Source organism: Chrysochloris asiatica, unplaced genomic scaffold (assembly GCF_000296735.1).
Source record: "Chrysochloris asiatica unplaced genomic scaffold, ChrAsi1.0 scaffold00379, whole genome shotgun sequence".
NCBI classification, from domain to species: domain Eukaryota; kingdom Metazoa; phylum Chordata; class Mammalia; order Afrosoricida; family Chrysochloridae; genus Chrysochloris; species Chrysochloris asiatica.
Genome location: NW_006408897.1, coordinates 799,732 through 823,682, shown reverse-complemented (window position 1 = coordinate 823,682; position 23,951 = coordinate 799,732). Strand labels below are relative to the sequence as shown.

The following is a 23,951-nucleotide window of genomic DNA, read 5'->3' as shown; positions in this document are numbered from 1 at the left end:
GCTACCCAGGTCCCTGCCTCCCCTTGTCTACTTTCCAGGCAATTTGTATTCCCGGATCAGACAAGGGAAAAAGCGGTATGACTCAGAATGGACAGTCTTGAAGACTTTGCTTGCTCTGTGGATAGTGGTGTTTTTTTGTTTTTAATTAATAATTTTTAAAAGCTTGTATAAACATTTCCAGTTTATACAGCGACTATAAATTACTTTTCTAATTCAAGGACGATGTTTTTAAGAATAAGAGTTGCTGTCTTTGGTGATTCTACAGAATGGAAGTAATCTGTGTAACTTCCCCCTCAGGAGGTTCCTGGGGTGGCTGTGGGGAGGCCTGGGGCCTGGATGGAGAAAAAGGGCACTGGGAAGAGTTGAGCTGCTGTGACCACCAGGCTGCTGGGGGAAGTGTCAATCTGCTCACCTTTTTTGTAGGAACCCCCTCTCCTACAAGTTTTCATAGAAAAATAGAAGCTATTGACCACATGAAGCAGCAGCAGCAGCAAATTATGTAAAAGGCAGAATGGCTTCTCAGAGGAGGGTTAACAAGTAGATCTGGGGGGTTGGAACGTCCATGAAAGCGCTCAGTATGGACCTGCTAAGTATTACTGGAGTGACCTGAAAGGACCACACCAGAGCAGTACTGCCTTCCTTTTGGCCCCTCAGTGGCAGGTGGACTGCTCTGCTCTCTTACAGCTGGGCCCCCAAGGGAAGTCAGCAGCTTGCAGAGGTCATGGAGACAGAGGGCTAATGGGAAAACTTTAAGGGTTAAAGGGGTGGGGCAAAGGCGGGGTAGGAGGAGAAGCAGGCACGTGTCTTCTTTTCAAAGTCCACCAGGAAGTCCCAAGAGATCAAGACCAAGGGCAGGCACTGTACCCACCACCTGCTCAGTTCAGCTCCTTTAACCTTAGCTTCAGGCCTTATTTATCCCACTCCCCCGCCCTGCCCACCCCTGAAAGCCTGCTGGCAGCCTCATCCACTCCTTCATCCCCTACAGACTAGCTCAGCCCTGCCTACAGATGGCTCCCTCCGACCCTGCCAGCCTCTGGTCACCCCCTGGAGTCTAATGCTTTTGCCTGTTGATCCATTATGAGGACAGGGACATTGTAAATAAAGGAAACCCAGAGAAGACTTGATCCTCTCATGGGAATAAGTCCCTAGTGTTTCCAGGAAGGACTTTGTCTCTCTTTTCCAGCTCCTATCATCAGCTCCCTCTCTCAGGGCAGGGAAAAATCAAGCTCTCTGTTACCTCTGAGTTTGAGTAAGGGGACAACTGCTGGAAGCAGAGCAGGTGAGGCAGAAGGCCCTGAACCTCAACAAGCAGAGGGGTCCTGGTGCAGGGGAAAGAGCAGCCAGAGCCCTAACAGGGTCAGAGCCTCTACTTCCTTATCTAGGAAATGGGTCTAATAATACTGACATGCATCAACAGGGCTGGCTGGGCAAGTGGAAGGGTTTTGTTAGCTGGGAAGCACTGTGAAGTGTGGGTGGTACCTAGGGGGCTCTGATCCCTTCCCCCACCTCTGTTCCAGGACTCTGTAGCTCCCCCACCTTGTCCAATGTTGGAGGTGGCCCTTCCTTACCTGCGAGGCGAGCATTGACCCTGTTGTGGCTAGTCCAGAGCCAGAGTACAGCACCATCCAGACTGTTCACCCGGTGCATGGACGCAGCAGCCATCTGCTCAAAGTGGTCAGCGCAGTCTCGACAGCCAAAGAAGTAGTGAACATAGCCCCGGACAGCTTGGAGGACCTCCTGGGGCTTGGCTACAGGGAGAGGAGGTTCTGTTCACAGGGATCCTTCTGGAGGCCTGCCCCTACTGGCCCTGCCACCATATTCCCTTCACAGGCCACCTCGTCCCTATCTCCACCACAGTTCCCCTCTCCAGGCCACTCCACCTGTCCATGAAGAGGCCTTATCTCAGGGGTCATTACAGAGTTGACCCATCCCCTCTCAAATCCAAACCTTAGCCTCCCTTCTCTGTCTGTCACCCAGATTCTTGTCACTTATTCAGGAAAAAGTCCAAACTCTTTAGCAGGGCACCAGGACTCTCTATGACGAGGCCTGGCTGGAGAGGGAGGCAGGGGTCAGAGCCCACCCCTCCAGCCCTTATTTGGTCCTACCTCTGTTGATTGCCTTCCAGCTCTCACCTCCCTCGAGTACCCTGACACTATGAAGCCTATCCTGACTTGGCTCTGTACACCCCCTAGCTTGTGCCCACCTTCTCTCCCACCCACCTCTTCCACTAGGCCCTTAGGACTAGTCACGACAAGGCTCTGGATACTACCCACACTGACCTCCTCTAACTGAAACCAAGTTTCTGCCTGACAATAACAAAACCAAAAACCAAACTAAGCTCACTTCTGAACTGATTCCAACTCATAACAACCCTATGTAGTTGTTGTTAAGTGCCACTGAGTTGGCTCCGACTCATAGCAACCCTGTAGAGGGTCTCTGAGGATTGGCTGGTGAGTTTGAACTGCTGACCTTGAGGTTCAAACCGACCTTAAGGTCGAGTGCTTATCCTACGGTACCACACCTATAGGACAGGACAGAGTAAAACTTCTCCTTAGGGTTTCTGACACTGTAAATCTTTATGGGAGCAGACATCTTTTTCTCAGAGTGGCTGGTGTCCTTGAGGTTCTAACTGATTTTGCAGGCCAGCACCTTAGCCCACAGAGTCACGGCTCTGATCTGACTTACACGTAGGCCTTATGTATAATAGAACAAACCCTAGCCTGCTCCCGCGCCATCTCTATGACTGGTTGGTATGTCTGAGTCCACTGTTGCAGATACTGTGTTAACTCCTCTCATTAAGGCTTCCACTGACCCTCCCTTTATTGAACATGATGCCCTATTTGTTGCTGTTGTTCAGTACCGTGGAGTCGGTTCCAACTCATAGCGACCTTGCACAGGGTTTCCAAGGGAGTGGAAAGCCTCATCTTCCTCCTATGGAACAGCTGGTAGTTTTGAATTGCCAACCTTGAGGTTAACAGCCGGATTCGTACCACTACACTACCAGAGCTCCTTTGGTGTCCTATACTCACCCCATTATCGGCAGTGTTTTCAGTTTAGGCCGCTACTCTATTACAACAGCTCTTTTCAAAGGCACCCTCATCTTGCGCCATCTCTCAGCAGCATTGAAACACTGGACTCTGGGGCCCTCTTGCAACCTTGGCAGCTGCTCCTTCTCAGCCTCCTCTTCTGGCGCCTCCTGCTCTGGCAGGGGTCTGGAGCAGCAGTGCCCACAGCTCAGTCCTCAGTCCCTCCTCTACCTACCCATGAGTGAGCTCATCCAGCCTGTGGCTTTAAATCATACCAGCATGCTAATGGAAATTCATACCTTCATGCTGGACCTCCCCAGAGACCCTGACTCCATTGTCCATATCTGATATTGAATAGGAATAAAACCTATCTCCACCCTCTCACCTTTGAACTGTCCCATTTCTTGGCAGATAGGACCACCAGGTGCTCAGACCAAACAACAGGCGCTCAGGCCAAACAACACTGAGGCCAATCCCAAGTCCTTGTTCCCACATACTCTTCATTCAGGCCATTATTAAGTCCTATTAGCTCTACCTTCACAATATTCCTCAATCTGACCACTGACAAACCTAGTCTACAGTTTCCTAACTGTCTGGCTACCTCCACCTGGCTCCACTGGAGCCCACACACCACCCAGCAGCAAATACTGAAATTCAAACCATTGTCCGCATGTGCTCACTTCCTCTTTCTGTTTCCCTCTACAGCCTAGCTTCCTTGCTGGCCACCTTTCGTGCTGCAAATACACCAATGTTCTCTGTACCTGCCAGTCCTTACCCTGGAAGGCTCTCTGCCTAGGTTTACTCACAGCTTCTTCCTTCTTCTTATTCAGGTCTTAGCACAAGGTGACCTCCTCAGAGAAATGTTTTTCAACCACCCTCCTAAAAAGTCCCATCTTCCTCCTTAGCCCTGTTTTGGACACCATTCTGCTTTGTCTTCACAACACTCATCATTATCCCAGAAGCACTCATGTGCTTATGTCTGTCTCCTGCCGTTAAAATATTGGCCCCCTTGGGAACACAAACTCTGTGTCTTAGATACTGCTGTATCTTCAGCACCTTGTGCGGTGCCTGGCATTTCAGAGACAATGAAATGTCTGCTGGACTGACTGGCTCAACTTTCTGCACGCCCGGCAGGTCCTTTCTTTCAGTCTGCCTTTGCACAGGCTGCTCACTCTGTGTGGGCCCCTCTTCTTTCCTAGTGAAACTCCTACTCATCCACCAGCTCTCAAGCTGCCTCCTCTGCGAAGCTTCTTGCTCCCTCCAAAGAGATGAAGCATGCCTCTTCTTCTACCCACACATCCCTGCTCTTGTTCTTGGCACTTGGCCTTGGCCCACTGCAGGATGGCTCTCTGGACACTCCACAGAGCATGGCCTGCCTCTTTTTCACCTTTTTCTCCTCCAAGCTGAGCCAGGGCCTGGTTCCTCAATAAATGTGTGATCAATTGAATGCCCATTCTTTCAACCATTAAAAGTAGGTGTGAGGCAGTGTGGGTTCCACAGAGCAGCAGCACAATTTGGGGACAGGAACAGAGCAGGAGGGGGCATACGTTTACGTCCTCTAGAAATTTTTTGCAGAGGGAAAAGCACATGGTATCAACTATGTAATTTGTGAAAGAGAGTTCTCTTTATGACAGTAGAAAAAAGAGAATCTCAAATTTTTCATTAAGACTGAAACCACAGCAAGCTGTATACTCTGACAAAGCCAGAGAGGAGTCTCAGTGCCTCCACCCTCCCACCCCAGTGAATTTTCAAGGTCCTTCCCATCCAGGAGGATGGTAGTGTGTTGGTAGTGCATGGCCCACTGCATGTACAGAATTCCCAGAGAGCCCCACAAGACTGTCTGCCCCATCCACTACCAAACTGCAGCAGGGAGTGGGAGGGAGAATTCCAGGGCATTGCCCTGCTCCTCATTCCTGGGAAGGGGCAGAACAGGGCAAGATCTGAGGCACAGGAGTGAGCAGGCCTTGGACTTACCTTGTTCTTGTGGGTGGTATGAATTTTTCCAAGCTGCCTGCACAGTCAGGAAGTGGAAGAGGACCCACAGAGAGCAGGGAAAACCCCTGAAATGAGGCTCGCTTCCCTGACAGCCAACCCAGTTGACCTTGTTGGTAATAACAGCGCCCTAAGGAACAAACATGAGTTTTGAGTGTGCCTGTGAGAAGAAAATGAATGGGATGGGAGGTGAAGAGAGAGGCTTCCTGGAGACTCAAAGGTCAGCATGCAGCCCAGAGACACAGGTTAGTTTTTTCTCTGTGTCTATCACATTAAAGGTGGTAGTTCCCTTTTACCAGCTATACCCATCAAGGGAGAAGGAGATAAGAAAACCTGGGAAACAGGTCAGATTAACCCATGATAGTTGGCGGTTATGTGCCGTGGAGTCGGTTCCGACTCATAGTGACCCTGAATAGCGTTTCCGAGGCTGTAAATCTTTACGGGAGCAGAAAGCCTCATCTTTCTCCCGCAGAACAGCTGGTAATTTCGAACTGCTGACCTTGAGGTTAGCAGCCCAATTCATAACCACTACACTACCAGAGCTCCTTACATTAGGCCCATAACCCATCCTAAATGTCTTCATCTATAAAACGAGGGGGACTAATTCCTGAGGTCCTTTCAAGCTTTGACTCCTACTAGTCTGTAAGATTTTGTGCCTTCCCAGCTGCAGGGACCACCTCTGCAGACAGCAGCATGAACAGGAGGATACAGGAAGCATGAGCTTCTTGGAGGAAACAGGGAGTTCAGGTTAGCAACTCTGGGAGCTTAACTGGATCTCCGCATGCAAAGAATGAGGTTGGGCCCATACCTCACACCATATATGAAAATTAACTCAAAATGGGTCAATGTCCTACATATATTAATTAAAATCTTAAAACTCTTAGAAGAAAAAACATTAAAATAATACTTTAAAACCTTGCTTTTAGACAGCAAATTCTTATATATGACATTCTTATATATCGTCCTGTCACTCTCACTTTGGGGCTTTTCATGGGTTTATCTGAGGGGCTCTGTGCTCCATCTCTTCTGCAGCTAGCTACCCCAGCTGCACGAATAACAAAATTATAAATTTTTGTGCATCAAATGAAGACATAGCCTTCAGAAGAGAAGAAAATACCTGAGACCCATACCTCTGATGTGGGTTTAATATGTAGGATATACATATTTGTATTTACCTCCCTGGTAGCACAGTGATTAAGTGCTTGGCTGCTAAATGGAAGGTTGGCTATTTGAACCCATAGCAGTTTCACGTAAGAAAGGATCTAGCAATCTGTTCCTATAAACGTTTTAGTCTAAGAAACCCTATGGGGAGGTTCTCCTCTGTCCTATGGGGTTACTACGAGACAGAATCGACTTAACAGCACCCAGCAGGGATATATATTCACACACACACACACACACACACACACACCCTGATGAAAAAACAAAACAAACCCCTGCCCTGGATAAACACCTCTGAAGTCCCACAACCAGTTTTAAAACCCAGCCCAATCGCTGCATGATTTCTGAAAAGTTACCTCTCTTAATCTCTTAACTTCAGTATCTCCATCTGTTAAATGGAGATATTATTTTTTCTGTGCCAGCACAGTTATAAGAAGTGAAAGAGATAGTGACTAAATAGAGTCCAGCAGAGCACCTGTCACATAGTGGGAGAACATTACATAGTACAGCTTATTAGTTATTAATGGATGAGCCCAGCCAACGTCATGAACGCAAATTGGTAAATCAGGCCTGAGAATATAACGTTAACCCTTCCCCTTTCATAAATACTGAGAATGCGAAGAGGAGCCACACTCACCTCCTGTCTGCTGTCCAGGGCAGTTTTGAAAGAACCGTATGGAATTCTCCTTCTCTGCTGCTTCTGGAGCCAGTCGCTGGTGGAATGCAGAAAATTCTGGACTAAGGGCTGGCCAGGAAAGTACTATGGGAGGAACAAGCAGAAGATGGAAAATGAAAAACAATTCTGTAGCGCCCCACAACCCTGGAGAAACAAGGGAGTTACATAGAACTGGGACAAAGCCATTTTGTGGAGTGTTCCTAAATCACCAGGAAAACATTCTACCTGAGGTACCAATGTGGATTCCTTACTACCTTTTCTCTGGGGCATCTGGTAAGGCTGGGGTACAGGGGGTAGGGAAAGGAGAGAGGCTCTAACTGGGGCTGGTCATGTAGGACCCCTGACCCATGCCACCTTGAAGAAGAACAGTGCACTTGTGCAGTTCCCAGGGGCTGCTGGGAACTTGTCCTCTCTCTGGATTGAGCAGCTGACTTGCTGACTAACTGACGGGCTGGACCAGGCTGGCAAAGGCCTTGCATTTGTATTCCATGGGCAGTCAGTGGGGACAAGCCAGTCCAGGGGCTTATAGCCAAGATCTAAATCTTGATGGTAACTCCCAATAGTCTCTGAGGAGCATGAAAGGCTACTCTGACAATAAGTCAACTCAAATCTGATTAGTATCAGCACTTTAAAACCACAAGGACTCCAGGGAGGAGGTTGTATTTATGTGTCCACGCATGCGCATGCACACACACACACACACACACACACACACACACACACTGGGGGTGGCTGGCTGCAGAAGAGATGGAGCACAGAGCAGCTCAGATAAACCCATGAAAAGCCCAAGTGGGAGATCGACAGGACGATGACACTGAGAAATTTGTGGAGGAAAAAGAGCAAAGGAAAACATTTGAGAGAAAGACACAGGAGATAGGTATAACTAAACGGAACAATCTGTTCCCAGAGTCTTCTCAGGAAGCCATGAAATATCCTTATCAAACCTCAGAGCCTGGACACCTTCCCCCAGAGTGAGAAGTGGCTGGAAAGAATCTCGTGCTTTGACACACTCCCTCCTGGTTAGCTCACACAGCCCTCTGGGGCTCACAACACAAATTTACAGCTTAAAGTCAGCATTTCTCATTGACCTCTGCTCGCCACCCTGACTCGGAGCCTTCCGCTTTCTAGGGCCAGGGTGTCAGGGGTAGGATGAATTAAGGGGCTGTGGCACAGCAAGTCTTCCCCTCAATCCAGAACAGGGAAATCCTGGTGACTGCACGCCACCCAGTGGTCAGTTCCTGCCCAGCCACTCAGTTGACGGAGCAGATAAGAGAGTGGAAGATACTCTGTACAGGCAGGCAGATATGTGAGGACACCCACCTTGATATTTCTCAGAGGCTGAGCAGAGCAGTGGAAGCACTATCCCCTTCTAGACTTTCGATGCCCTTTGAGCACAGTGCATGTATGAGTAGGAGCATGGATTAGCTTATGTGGAGAACCTTGGACAAGGTGCTTTATTCCTCTGGGCCTTTGTTTCTTCAATTAGAAAAAGAGGTATACCAGTACCCATTTCATGGAATTGTTATGAGAAATAGCATCCTGTCAGAGCTCAAGAAATAGAGGTGCCGCTGTTGTTCCTATCTATGGCAAAGCCACCAAGCAAGGGCCGGGTCAGAATACTCTGCACTGTCCAAGAGGATGTATAGGCAGAGTTCAAACAAGGGTCTCTGTGCTGTGCCCTCAGGCTCCTCTGCTCCATTCTCTGCAGGGGCCCTTCCTTCATCCCAGACTCAGGACCAGCTCTCACTGAGGCGGGAGCTCTGGAGGCACCACTGAGAATTGCTGCTGAAGTCTCTGCCCAATTGGGGTCTTTCCTGCATTTTTTCCCCTCGAACTGGCTCCAAATAGTGCCACTGAGAGCCAAGCAGAGAAAGCAGCTTTGAGTACAGCTGAGAGATGTGGGTGGCTCATGGAAACAACTTTCCTGAGATGATGCCTCCACACTCAATGACCTCCTGAGGGGTACCTGAAAAAGCACCTGGGGCTTTTCCTTTAGCCCTTTTTTTTCCTGTGATTCTCTGGGAGACAGCCCTAGGTCTCAGTGCCTTGGGGACCAAGCAGCCCTCAGGACCTGAGGAAAAGTCTCTAGTGGCAGTGTGGGCTGGAGACCAGGGGTCACTTGCCTCAGATGTAGCAGTGCTCTGTGAGGAGCATGCACTACCTCACAGGGTCTTCTTAGTGTAATCAGACATGCACATGACCAAGCCAAGTGGGCCGGGAAGGCCAGGAATGGTCAGGTGGGGAGAAGGACCAGGGCAGCAGGAAGTCCCATGGAGGGAAGGACACGAAATTAGCACATAGGTAGCCCCAGCTGCCGCAGACCTGCAGAGAAGAGGGCTCCGATCTGGCCCCCAGGCTGAGAGCTGCCAAGTCAGCAGTCAGCCTCTGAGGGGACCAGAGCCCGCATCTGACTCAGCAGTACTCAGCAGCAGCTCCTCGGGTTTTAAGTAAAGCAGCATTGGCAGTGGGTCTGTAGCCAGAGAGGAGGACACAGGGAAGGGAGGAGAGAGCCCTCATCTCACCCTCAGAGAATGGTGGAGAAAAGCAGCACAGGCTCTGGAGCCCCAATTCTGACCATATCACCTCAGAACTCAGGCCTAAGGCAAGTCACTTGACCTCCCTCCTTGGGCCTCTTAAAAGTGTCAGGGAGGAATACTTGCAGAGAAGTTCAGAGGATTCATGAAATGCTCGACATATGTCCTCAGTAGGCAGTCGGTACACATCATGTGGCAGCCATCTTGCCAGAAAACTGCTCAGGAGTAAGGAAAGCAGGACTATAGGGCAGGGACCTGGGTCAGACACCGGGCCGTGTGCAAAAGGCCAAAAAGGAGTTTCAGGAGAGCCACATGGGACTCTCTCTTCAACTCCACTGTGGTTCTCAGGGACTTTGCTTTCCCAATGACCACAGCCCACAGTGGACTGGGTGAGCTGTGGGTCCAGATGGCCAGCCAGGTCAGCCTAGTGCCTGGTTTGTGGGGATGTACACTAACCATAAGTGGAATTGCACAGACAAGGGAGGCCACAGGCCCTCTCACCTTGGCCAGCACGGCCACAAATGTTTTCAGGGCTGCCAGGCGCTGCCCCTCCAGGACCGAGAACTTGCCTACTTCTATCCGTAGGATGTAGTGAAGCGCAGATTCCAGGTCAGCCATGTAGATCTTGGAGCTGAAGACCCGGAGGACAGGGTGGAGGGAGAGAGAGAAAGGGGCATTAGCCATAGGCCAGGGGCTGGTGGAGGGGCACCCAGGGGTAAAGGGAGGGAAGGAGAGAAGGGGCGATGCTGACAGTCACAGAGTCCCACAGTCTGCACTTGGCTCAGCCAGTGGCTAGCCATGTGACCGTGGGTAAATTACTTCTCTGTTGCTGTCGTTAAGTGCTCCTGGAGTCAGCTCCAACTCATAGCGACCCTGTATAGGGGTTTCCAAGGAGCGGCTGGTGGGTTTAAACTGCTGACCTTGTGGTTAGCAGTCCACTGCTTATCCTACAGGACCACACCAGAACTCCTAACTTCTCTGGGAGGATTCAATTCCTCACCTATAAGATGAGAAATAAAAAACTCCTCACAGTAGGGCTGCTGTGAGGATTAAGTGACAACATAATCGTAAAGCCCTCAGTAGCTCCTGGCCTTAATCAGTTCTCCTCCCAAGGTCTAGGGCTAACTTTTCCCATGATTCACAAAGTATTTTAATCAGGTCACTAGTGGAAGGTAGAGGGTTTGTTTATTTCAGGGTTGATGTGCTCACAGATTCCCTGGAACTCAGGCCGGTCCCCTTCTGGGCCGACCTCAGCTCCAGGTTGGCTGCTCCAGCCCTGCCCTTGACATTCCCTTAGGTCTGGGTCCAGAGTTCTGATGGGAAGAGCTCCTGGAATTTTGGCTGTCTCTCTAGCTCTGTCTCCTGAGATCTAGGTTCTGGCATCAATCCACAGTGAGCTAGCTCTGTGAGCTTAGGCAACTGAATTCACCTCTTTGGGCCTCACTTACCTACCTGTAAGATAAACAAATGACTCCTGCCCCACCTGCATCCTAGCATTATGAGAGCCAACAAGGAGAACATGGTGACTAACTGTGTCTTATCCTGTGGCAAAGTCCCTTCTCTGTGATTCACTTGGTGTCCTTGGGCTTCTATTTTCTCACCAGTCTTGTACTTTACCTCAAAAAATGGCTCCATGACTGAAGGAGACACTGCACAGAGCTCAGCATATGAAGTCTGTAAGGGTCAGGGCAGCCTTTATGATCATTCCCAGCTCTCACTCTTTCCTCCCTGGTTTACTAAAAATAGCTCTGTTAGCACTTTTCACCCTTAAAGTCCCTCATGAGAGGATGCAAATCCTTCTTGAAATCAGAAGACCTTTCACCAAGTCTCTTGTGTATCTCCTTCAGAGGCGCCTTGACCAGTCATTTCCATTTGGTATGCTGTCAGGAGCCACACCAAGAGGTCCAGATAGAAAGACTATCACAAGAGCAAAAGCCAGAGAGCCTCACAGAAGAGCAACTTTCTCATGCTTACAGCTGGGCACAAAGATACAAGCTACCTCAAAAAGCAGTGAGCTCCCTTACACAAGTGGAATTCAAGTAAGATTGGGTATCTTTCTAGAAGGGATGTTGTGAAGGGGACTGAAAGCTTGCTGTCTGTAGGAACTGCAGCAGCCCTGTCTGTGTCTGTATGCATAATATCGAGCACACTACCAGAACTCAAAAGTATTTGATGAAGAATAAATGCCTGAGTGGGAAGTTGGCTTGGAGGCCTCAGAATATTCTTCCAAATGGATTTGACTTGTTCTTAAGCGATGTGAGCATCAAAAAGTATTCATTTCACCATGAAAGATAAAATCAAATGCATGATCACTTCCTGCAGTCAGCACTGGGATCCTACTGGCAGACACTGGAGAGGCCAGCCCGCCAACTGCTCCTCCTCCCCAATCCTTAGTGGGGATGGGAGAAGATCTGGGCCCAGGATGTCCTGAACTCATGACAAGGTACAGGAATGAGTAGGAGAGAGTATGTGCATGTGTATGTGTGGAGGGTGGTCTATAATCAGAAGAAATGCTGGGGTAGCGGACAGGAAAGAGAGGGAGTCATGGCCTTACTGGTCTGCAACTTTCCAAACAGTGGGAGCAATCTTGTTAGCTGTGGTTGGTGCAACTGTGGTCTGGACAGCCTCCCTGGTGACCCCAGAGAGCCTCTGCAGGTACGCGGTGTAGAAGGACCTGGATTCCACAAGCCTGTGAGGGAAGAGATCCAGTGAGTGTAGGGAAACAAAATCCCAGAGCTAACTAATGCTAGAAGACAAAGCATGAAGATGTTTATGAAGAAACGTGAACTTGGGTTGTCTTTCCTCAATGAGACCCAACATAGGAAACTATGCCTCATGTCAACCTTTCTATCAACTGCAGATGCTGTAGAAAGCCTCTCTGATAGCAGCTGATGTCGAAAGCTGTGTGGTGACTCAACATTACCACAAAGGTAAGGTCTCTGCCCTCAGCTACCAGGAGCCAATCTCTAGAACCCTGAACTGAGGATGTCGAGTTTGACCACCTTGCCATAGACAGAAGTTTCCAATTGGTGGCTGATCTCAAGGAATCTGCCTACTCAACAAGCTTGTTCAAGGAAGTCAAGGGAGTTTGGTAATTGATTTAAAAATTACAATGTAGCAACAACAGTAACATCACCAACATTTTCTACAGTCTTTCATAAGCCTTTCAGCGTCTTTTTCTCTTCTGAGAGAGAAGAGTCCTGGAAACATCTCCTGAGCACAAATGCTCTGTCAGACCCACTAAGGCCAGGGCCACCTGGAGGGAGAGACACAGAAATCAGCAGTGGTGTGATGGGACAGCCCAGGGGAGCCTGCATCAGGAATCACTGCTTTCCGCTCCGCTGTCCTGGCCTGATGTTTATAGATGAGCAGATGGCTCAGAAGTGGCATCGTCACAAACAATTTTCCCCTCCACCAACTCCAAGTGAGGAAATAATGCCTCCTCTCCTCAGCACCACTGTCCCTCAGTCCCTCTGTGGCCACACGCTTCCTTGTCCCAGCAGAATGCTGACAGGGCTGGCCCCAGTGCTGCTTGATTGAGGCCAAGGCAGGTTGAGGGCAAGTGGCCACCCTGCCTAGCCTCAGCGCAGGATGCCACTAATGGCCTTGAAGGGCAGCTCATTGGGCAACTCATGCAAGCCTTTATCTCCCTGGCCCTCAAGCTCCTGCCTAGAGGGCCAGGCTGACATCAATCATCTGCCCAGGGAGGGCACCAAGGCACCATCTGGCGCCATTTAGCAGGCCATTCAGCAGCAGCGGGAGCCTGACAGAGGGGCTGAGGCTGGCCTGATTGTTTTCTCTTGGCATTTTGGAACTGGCTATTGTCTGGCTCCTAATGAACTTTTCTGCAATTAGAAAACCAAAGGGAGGGAAGGTCAGGCATATTTGAGTCTGTGCCAGGCCTGCAGCCTGCCAATGAGCTTGTCTGTGAACAGAGGAGGCCGTGGTTGGGATGGTGCAGTAGCAGTGAGGGTGGACACCAACCCTGGGTGTGGCAGGACTCCTGGGTTGCAGTGACATTGTCCCCACCAGACAGGCCAACCTGTGCCGCTTCCCCCACAGAGGGCGCTCCTCACCCACCTATGAGCTCCTCAGAAGACTCACTGCTGGAGAAAGTACTAAACCCAGTTGCCCACTTGACTGCCCCTGTGACAGGAAGTAAAAATGAGCACAAGGAAGGAGCAGAGATGGGAGTTGGGGACATCATACTCACACAGGTACCCGGGAGGCAGAGCCATTCCGAAACAGCAGGTAGCAAGATGGGAAGTCAGTGACGCCAAACTTCCTCACCACGTCCTCCTCGGTGTTCAGGACCCTACGTACCGCCACGCCCTGGTGCTGGGACAAGTCCAGAGTCACCTGCGGAGACAGTAGGTCATCTGGGGGGAGGGGTTTGACAGTCAGCTGTGTTCAATCGAAACCTTTCTGAGTGGATAATGGGAGGAATAAGGGATTCTCATGCTACAGTAACAACTGCCAAGCGCCACCCAAACGGAAGGGCATGTGAACTGTGGAGACCTCATTCTCTAAGGCACCACCATTTAGTATTAATTTCACTCTATCCACTAAAAAGTAATTTGTGAAGGGCATAAAAAAGTGTGGTTTCAGTTTTATTTATAAGATACTCTCTAGCTATATTCAAAATGAGGGAAATAACCTTAGTTAAACATGATGATTTCATTTTTTAAAAGAAATAAGAAGGGGTCAGACTAACACTTGTTGAATGTGTATCATGTGTTCTTTATAGATTCTCTCATTTAATCTTTGAAAAGACACTATGAAACAGGAATATCTTAGGAGACAGAAGAGGGAACACAGTACTTTATGCTCTGGAGCCAGGCTGCCTGAGGTTGAATCTTGGACTAAACGTCTCCCTGACTCAATATTTCCTTACAAAATAATAATAATAGTAATAGGACAAACCTCATAAGACTGTTAAGAGGATCAAATGGCTTAATTTGATAAAGTTCCTTATAAAAATAAGTAGCACCTAAAGGAGCTCTGGTAGCGTAGTGGTTACGAATCGGGCTGCGAACCTTAAGGTCAGCGGTTCGAAACTACCAGCTGCTCCGCGGGAGAAAGATCAGGCTTTCTACTCCCGTAAAGATTTACACCCTCGGAAACCCTGTACAGGGTCGCTATGGGTCGGAACCGACTCGACGGCACTAACAACAGTGCTAAACAAGTATTTATTTGAAAAATTCCCATTTTATTGATGAAGAAACTGAAGCTAGATGAGAAATACTGTATCCATGCCACACAGCTAGCAAGTATGTGGACTGACTGGGCTACAAATCCCACTTTAGTGTGGCTCTGAAGTCTGCATTCTTGGCCACTGTTCTCTCTTGCCTCGTACTAACTGTCCCAGAGCATCCTGGTTATACAGGGGACAGGATGGGAGAGGAGAAAAAGGAGAGTTGATTCCAAACAAAGCCTATCAGTCACTTCTTATGGCCCCAGGCATGAACTGGACTCCCAGAGGGTTAGGTAAAACTTTCTCCCTTGTCCCTGCCTCCCTGTCCTTCTACTCTTGTTGAAAGCCCTGGAGTCACTTGCCAAGTTTCTGGTTTCAGCTCAGACTTCTCAACTGTGCTCGATGAGTTTCAGCAGGAAAACCATTCAGAGGCAACAGTGGTGTTTAAGTTCATCCCCACCCTCATGTGTTGTCCTTTCCCTGCACCGTCCTGGATCATCTCCCAGGCACTGGCCCATCTCTCTGCATTTGGCAAAAGTCCATTAAGTGGCCTGCGGTTCTAGAAGCCCACGAGCCAGTGGTGTAATGGAGAGCTTCTGCAGCAGGCAAGAGGGTGGGGATCCTTATCAAGCACCTAGGATGTGTCAGGTAAGGAACCCAAAAGGTCAATAACTGAAAGGTTAGAACCCATAAGCTGTTCTGCAAGAGAAAGATGTGGCAATCTGCTTCTGTAACGACTGTTGTCTTGGAACTCCTTTGGGGCAATTCTACTCTGTCCTACGGAGTCATTATGAGTTGGAATTGACTCAGTGACAATGGGCTTGCTACGTGTCTAATTCTATTCTAGGTCCTTTAGCTAAATTTCCTCATTTGACTTCCCATAAAATATTACCAAAAAATGTAAATATCACTAGTCTATAGACAAAGAACCCTGGTAGCGTGGTGGGTAATGAGTTGGGCTGCTAACTGCAATGTTAGCAGTTTGAATCGACTGGCCGCTTTTTGGGAGAAAGATGAGGCTTTCTGTCCCTATATAAGATTTACAGCCTCAGAAATCCTATACAGGGTCTGTGTGAGTGGGACCAACTTGAGAGTCCACCACCACCACCAGTCTATAAACAGGGAAATGAAGCTCAGGAAATAGTTGAGTAACTTGCCCAAGGACATATTAAGTATATGATGGAGTAGAAATTCAAGCTTGTCTGGTCTTGTTACCTGCCACCTATAAAGGACCCCATTTCCTCATATAAAAAACTAAATGGTCTCTAATGTCTCCTCCTCCATTTATTTATTTTTTTTAACTCCAGTTTGATGGCAGTGGGGGGGCCTGAGGGGCACAGGAGCCATGTGGAAACAACATCATCTTTGGAGGCAGACAGTCCTGGTTCAAAGCTCTGCTTCACCAATTTACGAGCTGTGTGATCTTAGATGTGTTCATCATCCCTGTTAATTGTGAGGATTAGCAACTATATATATCAGCAATCTAGTTCAACGCTCAGTAAACACCGAGTGTGAGCACATTCGGTTGTGATGAGAGGAAAAAAAGCAGACACAAAAGTTTTAAGACAAAATGCACCATTCAGCTCCCAAACTTCCTGCTTCTCTCAGCTGGGGTCAGGACGACAGAGGGCTAAGAAAGGCACATTGCCAGGCCCCTAGAATTTTCAGGACAAGTCCTGCTCCTGAGCTAGGGCTCTTTCCCAAAGGTGCTCCAGAGTGGCAGGGAACCTGAGGGTGGCTCACCTCTCTACCCAGATAGGAGCCTTCCTTTTCAAAGATCAAGGCCAGGTACTCTTCATTGTTTCTTGCAAAGAATCCATTAATCTCCTCCAGCCTGCAAGAGACAACTCTGGTGCTCACTGTCCACAGCCAGTGGGAACAGGCATAACTGCTAATCACACCAGATGTGAGTGACAGACATGCTACTGCACAGACAGCCATACAAACCTCCTGTGTTTCCACACAAGCCCTTGTGGAAGTCTCCTACTGCCAGCCCTTCAGGGGGGAATAAACCAAACCCACAGTCTCACAGGATGTTTTTGTTTCCTAGCCCTGGTTCTTCATCCACCCTGTTGCTGTTTTTTCCTTTCTCACTCTGTCTCTCTTAGGAGTCAAGAGTGAGCCTGAGTCAGTCTCGGGGAGAAGGGTTGGGAAGGGACACTTTGAGGCCAGTTGTCTCTACGTTCTGAGTATGGCTCAGGCTTATTGAATACGGCTGTGACTGATCCCCTGAGACTGGAGATTAGAATCATTAGATACACAGTTTGCTCTGTGGTAAGTAAACACCAACTGGGAGACTTGCATTCTCCTCCCTTGGGGTAGACATACAAAAGAAATGAAAGCATCATAAATCCTGGATGCAGAAGAGCTCAGAAGCAACCTAATCCAACTTCCTCATTCTAAGATGAGGAAACTGAAGGTGGAGATGTAGAATACAAAGACAAATTTGATTATCCCCAACAAATACACAAGATATTGCTGGATTTTTTTTAAGACAAAAAGTCAGATGGCAAATGGGAGGATGCACCTTCCTTTTATCCCTAAAGGTAGACTACTCAATCAGGAGATCGATTTTTCCTCTACTGACTCACTGTTGAGGCAGTGACTTCCTGTATACAAAAGGTGCTACCTGGGGCAATGTTGGAGCTCAGCCCAGCCCAGTGATGGTAACATGGATCTGCTAGAGAAGTGGGGGTCAGGGGCGACATACACCATGGGTGGATGAGAAGAGGTGTCATGGCCACCAACAGTCTCATGGCCTCTCAGACCCCTCTGCCAGGCCTTCCCTCGCCTGGCAGAAAAGTAAATCCCATAGGGTAGGCCATCCCCACCCCTGTCCATCACACCCTCTGATTTCAGGAAAAGGCAGCTTACCTTTCTTCATGCATCTCCACCTCCTTCTTAGAACTCTTTAGGGAGGTCACTCTGAGTGAGTTTGGCATGTCTGCCTGATTTTGAGATCTCTTAAGGATAAAAATGTGCCATAAGGGATGTAGGAGGGGGTTTCAAAAAGTCTGTGGAGAAATTCCATTATCTTCTTATTCCATTTTTCCATGAAGTTTTTGAAGTCCCCTCATATATGTGTGTAAAAAGGAGAGTGACAAAGACAGAAAGAAAAGGAAGAAGTAAGGACCAGACTATAGGCTGACATGGGTGTTTTGGAGAGGTGGAACCCAAACCACATAACACCATGTACTGGGTGGTCCAGGGTCTCTGTCAGGTCCTCTTGGGAGGATGGAGAATTGGAAAAGATAACAAAGAGCCTTCTAAGTTGGATTCATTCCCAACTTGTACTTAGAAACATAATCTCTCAGCAGGGCTACGGCTTTGAAGAGTCCCCAGGACACAGGCTTGAGCTTTCAAGCATCCACTGCATGATGCTATCTTAGTACCTGGGACCTCCATCATGTTCTAAGGCTGAGCTCCCTCAAACAGTCCCTGCTACTACTTGATTTGGTCCTTCTTTGTCCCTTAGGTGGGCATTATCTTATCTTGAGTTCTCTTTCATAAGTGAAGGATGTAGTATTCTCAATGTAGCTGTCTCCATCTTCTTGGCAGAGTCATGACAAGACATCCATCAACCTCACTGTCCTTATTTTCCTTGAAAAGAGGCAATTCTGGAAGCCTTTCTGGCAGGCAGTTAGAGCGCACCAGCCATTGTGCTGATAGTCTACAGCATAGGCAGCAGAGACCCCACCCCTAGCCCCTTTTAGTCACAGCACCTGCTCAGACAGATGACCACCTTCACTTAAGAGACAAGACTTGGCTTTTCTGAGTTTCTCCTCCCTTCATCTAGCATTCCCTCCTTATTCTCTCAACAGTTTTATTTCCCATGCCCACTCTCTCAGTGGCCCTCCCTGAGTTAGATCTTGCATAATCCTGCTGCATCTCCAAAGTGTCCAATTTATGATGAGAAAGGACAGCAAGCACTATCTGGAGAAGCCCATCCCAATTTCCCTCCCAATGAGGTGGGCCCCTTGCATCTGTCAGGAAGCTCCAGGAAGGCAGGGCCCCTCAGTTAGGACCTCAAGAAATAGGAGGCCTTCTACCAGCTGCTCAGAAGTGGCTCTGTACTGTGGTAGACTAGGGTATCTGCCCCAATGGCAAAGGCAACAGAAAGAAATCAACAAGGTTCCCTTCCCTGCCATTCCAACTACCTCCTCATTCCCGGGCCTGTGATCCTAGCCCACACTGCACACTGAACAAAGTCTGCCACACTCCAAAATACCTGACAGGCTCCAGTGGAGGGCAGGCTGGGGGCCACGTGTCATGATGGGTCTCCAGTGCATCAATGAGCCTCTCTCGCAGAGCCTGCACATCAGCTCCAGCCACTGTCAATGAAAACAGACATGGGGACGGGGATTGGGAGAACAGAACGCCTTCCAGTGCCCTTGTTAGCCTCATTCACAGAAACTAAGGGCCTAGGGCCTGAGCTAGTTCTGACAGAGAAGGATATGGTGTCCTCTGCATTAGAGAAATGAGGTCCTAAAAATACAAGGACCCCTGTCCCTGAGAGGGCAGGAAAGAGCACCTCAGAACTAGGACCCAGGAGAGCTTCCTGCAGGAGCTATCTGGTGCCCTTCGGTAAATCAACCCCATTTTGACATCAAAGGCTCTTGTGAAAACATGGCACCTCACCCTCATCCCAGGACCCTGAGAGGGCTAAACTGAGGAGTTTTTTCAGCCTACCTTTCCCCAAGGAATCTTCTAGGCTAACTGGAAGGAGCACATTTCTTTTAGGAAAACCCAAATAAGGTTTTCATTTGGGCAACTCCCAATGCTTGTGGACCTTGATGTTTGGCAGGCCTGTCCACCCTGACAGAAACTCCAGGAAGAGGGGAGGCAGGAGAGTTGACAAAGCCAACAGGACAACTAGAGCCAGGACACCCACCTGACAGTGGTGTTCCTGAGCCATTCTTGGAAAAGGCCTTAAAGAACTAGAAGCAAACACACAAGAGACAGTCAGTATCGCATGGCAGTTAACAACACAGCACTGTTGTCAGATAGCTCTGGGGTTAAGACCCAGTTACTTACTAAGGTGGGAGATCCTGGACAAATTACTTAGGTTTTTGAGCCTGAGTTTTTTATCTGTAACATGAAGAGCAGGGACACGCTGGCTCTTCCAGCAGGACACTGACCCCCTTTGCTATTCCTCCCAATCAATCCCTATCCCAAATCTCTGACGCAACTGAGGGAAGCTGTAGGCAGTAGCTCATACACTTCACCAAACGGGGCCTTTTTCTATAAAGTACCACAACTGTTCCAAGACTGTACACTTTACGGAAGCAGACTGCCTCATCTTTCTCCCGTGGAGTAGCTATGGCTTCAAACCACAAACTTTTGGTTAATCAGGAAGTCCTTTAACAACTACACCACCAGGGCTCCTTAAAATACTAGTACCTATTACATAATTACGGAAAAGATTTATTGTGTAAATGAATAATGAGAGACCACTGCTATTTTTCCTTGTAAACCCAACAGAAAAAATAAAGTGAAGTCACATCATTCATTTCTAGGAAAATGTCAGATGCCCTTTGTGGAAATCTGTTCTTGCTCCTTATCTTGAAAAAACAAAAGGGCTTTGACACTAATTTATCCACCCACTGAGATCTCCCAGACAGAGGCCTGGCACAGCATGCTCACCAAAGGAAGGATGGGCCTGAGCCCTTGAAGAAGTCATGTTTCAATTTAACTTTTAACTCAATTTCCATTTAACAATTTAACTCATGTTTCAATTTAACTTTTAACTCAATTTCAATTTAGCAATTTAACTCATCACTCTGTCCTTTTTGCTCACTTACAGGACCCTTGGACTAATCCCCCATTGTCATGGGTTAGGAGGTCACAGAACAGAGGACAGCCCCTTAGGATCCAGGCCCCTGCCCAAATGGCAGTAGTGCTGAGCTCCTGCCTGCACTCTGCTGGACTTGAAGGAGCAGAGCTGAGCTGTCCTGACATAAGACTAACTACCTAGGAAAGAGCTTCTAGGCTGGGGAAACCTTTTCCTGAGGGTCCCCAATCCTGGGGCCATTTTTAGCTCCACTGAGCCTCCAACTCTAATAACATGGCCATTTGGCTTTATTGCAACCTGATGGTTATGAGTGCAGGGGTCAGAATCATGGAGTCTGGCAGATCTGGGTTCAAAGCCTGGTTCTGTTATCCTCCTGCTGTGTGACCTTGGGTAATCCATAAATCTCTCTGAACCTTCATCTTTAAAATGAGGATGATCTCATCTATATTTTAATCTTATTTTTTGCCTTCCACTTTACCCAAGTTAATATTTATCTACCCTCTAGTGATTTATCCTCCCTTCCCCTCTCACCTCTGGTAACCTTAAAAAAATGTTTCTTTTAATATGAAAACATTTCCTTGACTTTCTACAATAGTGGTCTCATACAGATTTGTCCTTTTGCGACTGACTTATTTTGCTCAGCATAATGTCCTCTAGGTTCATCCATGTTACAAGGTGTTATGCAGATTCATCATTATTCTTCAACGTTGTATTATTGTAGAATTCAATTGTATAACCGGTTGGTTTAACCATTTTTTCATTGATGGGCATTTAGGCTGTCTCCATCATTTTGCCACTGTGATTAGTGCTGTGATGAGCGTGAGTGTTCATAAATCTATACATGCCACAGCCCTTATTTCTCTAGGATATAGACCAAGTATTGGGGTTGCTGGATCATGTGGTATTTCTATTTCCAACTTTTTAAGGAAGCACTTTATCATTTTCTATGGTATTTGCACCATTTTACAGTCCCACCAGCAATGTATGGGAGTCCCAGTCTCTCCACAGTTTTTCTTTTTCAAACTTTGCTATAAATGCTGAGGTGAGATATCTATTTGTCATTTTGATTTGCAGCTCTCTAATGGCTAATGTGTGGCACTGTGGGTTAATGTGCCAGACTGCAAAGCCGTTTGAACTGCAAGGTCAGTGGCTCAAGCTCACCAGGTGCTCCTCGGAAATCCTATACGGGGTCTCTATGGGTTGGAACTGACTCAAAGGCACTCAACAACAACAATGGCTAATGGGGAGCCCTGGTGTGGAGCTGCAGAATAAGCACTTGACCTCCAGGTCGGTTTGAACCACAAGGTAGGCAGTTCAAACTCACCAGTCCCTCTTTGGAAATACTATACAGGGTTACTATGAGTTGGAATCTACTTGATGGCACTTACTGCAACCACTACCACCAAACGGCTAATGGAATCCTGGTGTGTACTGTAGGATAAGCACTGGACTGCTAACCACATAGTCAGTGGTTCAAAGCCACCAGTTGCTCCTTGGAAACGCTATACAGGGTCTCTATGAGTTGGAACCGACTTGATGGCACTTACCAACAACAATGGCTAATAATGGAGCTCTGGTGACCCTGTAGGATAAGCACTAACTGCTAATTTCAAGGTTGGCCGTTAAAGCTCACCAGCCGCTATAAAGGAAAAAGGTGAGACTTTCTGCTCCCATAAAGATCTACAGCCTCGGAAACCCTGTACATGGTCGCTATGAGTCAGAATTGACTCACTGGCAGTGGGTAACGGCTAATGACCAGGAGCACTTCTTCATATGTTTGTTGGCCATCTGATTGTTTTCTGTGGTGAAGAGTCTGTTCATGTCCTCTGCCCATTTTGTAATTGTAGCCGTCTTTCCTTACTGAGGTGCTGAAGTTTTCTATACATTTTAGAAATTAGTTTCTTGTCAGATACATCATTTTCCAAATTTTCTCCCCAGTCTCTGGGTTCTCTTTGTACTCTTTTGGTAAAATCTTTTGATGTGCATAAGTGTCTAATGCTTTAGGAGGTCCCTGTGATCTAGTTTGTCTTCTGCTATATGTGTGTTTTCAGTTATGTTCTATAGTGTACTTATGCCATGTATTAGGCCCCCTAAGTTTATCCCTATTTTTTCTTTGATGGTCTTACAGTTTTAGGTTTTACATTTAGGTCTTTGATCCATCTTACGTTCATTTTTGTATATGGTGTGAGATAGGGGTCTTGTTTCATTTTTCTGCAAATGGATTTTGCCATCTTTAGCCTTCTCTCAAAGATCAGCTATCCCCAGGTGGATGGATTTACTTCTTGGTTCTCAATTCTGTTCGACTGGTCTATGAGTCTGTCGTCATATCAGTGCCAGGCTGTTTTGACTACTGTGGTTGTGTAGTAGGTTTTCAAATTGGGAAGTGAGAGGCCTCCTACTTTGTTCTTCTTTAGTTGGACTTCACTTATCCAGGGTCTCTTTCCCTTCCATATAAAGTTCATGACTCACTTTTCCATCTTATTAAAGAACAGTGATGAAATACAAATTGGAATTGCATTATATCTATAGATTGCAGCCTCTGTCTAGCTTGAAATTTTGCTGTAGGATTCTATGACAATATATGCATATAAAGTGTTTAGTACAGTGCCTGGGCACAAAGTGATCAGTAAACATTAACTACACCCTCTTTTTAAAAGTGTTGAAGAACAAAGATGTCAGCTTGAAGACTAAGGTGTGCCTGATCCAAGCCATGGTATTTTCAATAACCTCATATGTATGCGAAAGCTGGACAGTGAATAAGACAGACCATAGAAGAATTGATGCTTTTGAGTTATGGTGTTGGAGAAGAATATTGAAAATGCCTGAGTGCTCCTTGGAGGCCAGGATGGCCAAACTTCATGTCTCATACTTTGGACATATTGTCAGGAGGGAGCTGTCGCTGGAGAAGGATATCATGTTTGGTAAGGTGGAGAGTCAGAGAAAAAGAGGAAGACCCCCAACGAGATGGATTGGCTAAGTGGCAGCATTGATAGACTCAAACATGGCAACAGTAGTGAGGTTGGCCCAGGATCTGGCAGTGTTTTGTTCTGCTGTGCATATGGGTCGCTATGGGTCGGTACCGACTTGGTGGCACTTGACAACAACAACACACCCTCATTATCCTCTATCTTCCCTTGTTCCTATCTTTTAAACACTAGGAAATGTTGATAAGCTAGAACTGTGCTTATAGCTATTTGAAGCAAAAACTAAAATCTGGGGGCTACCCTTATCTGATCTCCCACAGGAGGAACAAAGAGTGCAGAGAAATCACCAGTCTCTCTCCAGCTGCTCCCTCTGACCACACCAGGACCCTTACTCTGCTCACTGCTGTATTCTTTTACTCTTTGCTAAACATTAGTCTCCTCTGACATCCATTTTGACCTTTTCCGCCTTTCTTGTCTTCTTAATGACTTTTCACTCTCTTCATGTATGATGTTCTTGATGTCATCCCACAACTCTTCTGGTCTTCGGTCTTTAGTGTCCAATGCATAAAATCTGTTCTTCAGATGATCTCTAAATTCAGGTGGGATAAATTCAAGGACATATTTTGGCTCTCGTAGACATGTTTTCATTTTCT

General features: G+C 47.6%; 1 protein-coding gene across 1 annotated transcript in view; it reads right to left on the bottom strand.

The window, feature by feature from the left end:
• The window catches only part of QSOX1 (quiescin Q6 sulfhydryl oxidase 1), a 46,916-nt gene that overhangs the window by 1,148 nt on the left and 21,817 nt on the right, over positions 1-23,951 (bottom strand). The window contains exons 3-11 of the mRNA XM_006876435.1: positions 19,475-19,520; positions 18,812-18,914; positions 16,327-16,417; positions 13,603-13,748; positions 11,944-12,078; positions 9,891-10,020; positions 6,817-6,939; positions 5,001-5,148; positions 1,569-1,748 (exon numbers count right to left, since the gene is read on the bottom strand). Coding sequence (XP_006876497.1) covers positions 1,569-1,748; positions 5,001-5,148; positions 6,817-6,939; positions 9,891-10,020; positions 11,944-12,078; positions 13,603-13,748; positions 16,327-16,417; positions 18,812-18,914; positions 19,475-19,520 — 1,102 coding nt within the window. The remainder of the gene's footprint in view (positions 1-1,568; positions 1,749-5,000; positions 5,149-6,816; positions 6,940-9,890; positions 10,021-11,943; positions 12,079-13,602; positions 13,749-16,326; positions 16,418-18,811; positions 18,915-19,474; positions 19,521-23,951) is intronic.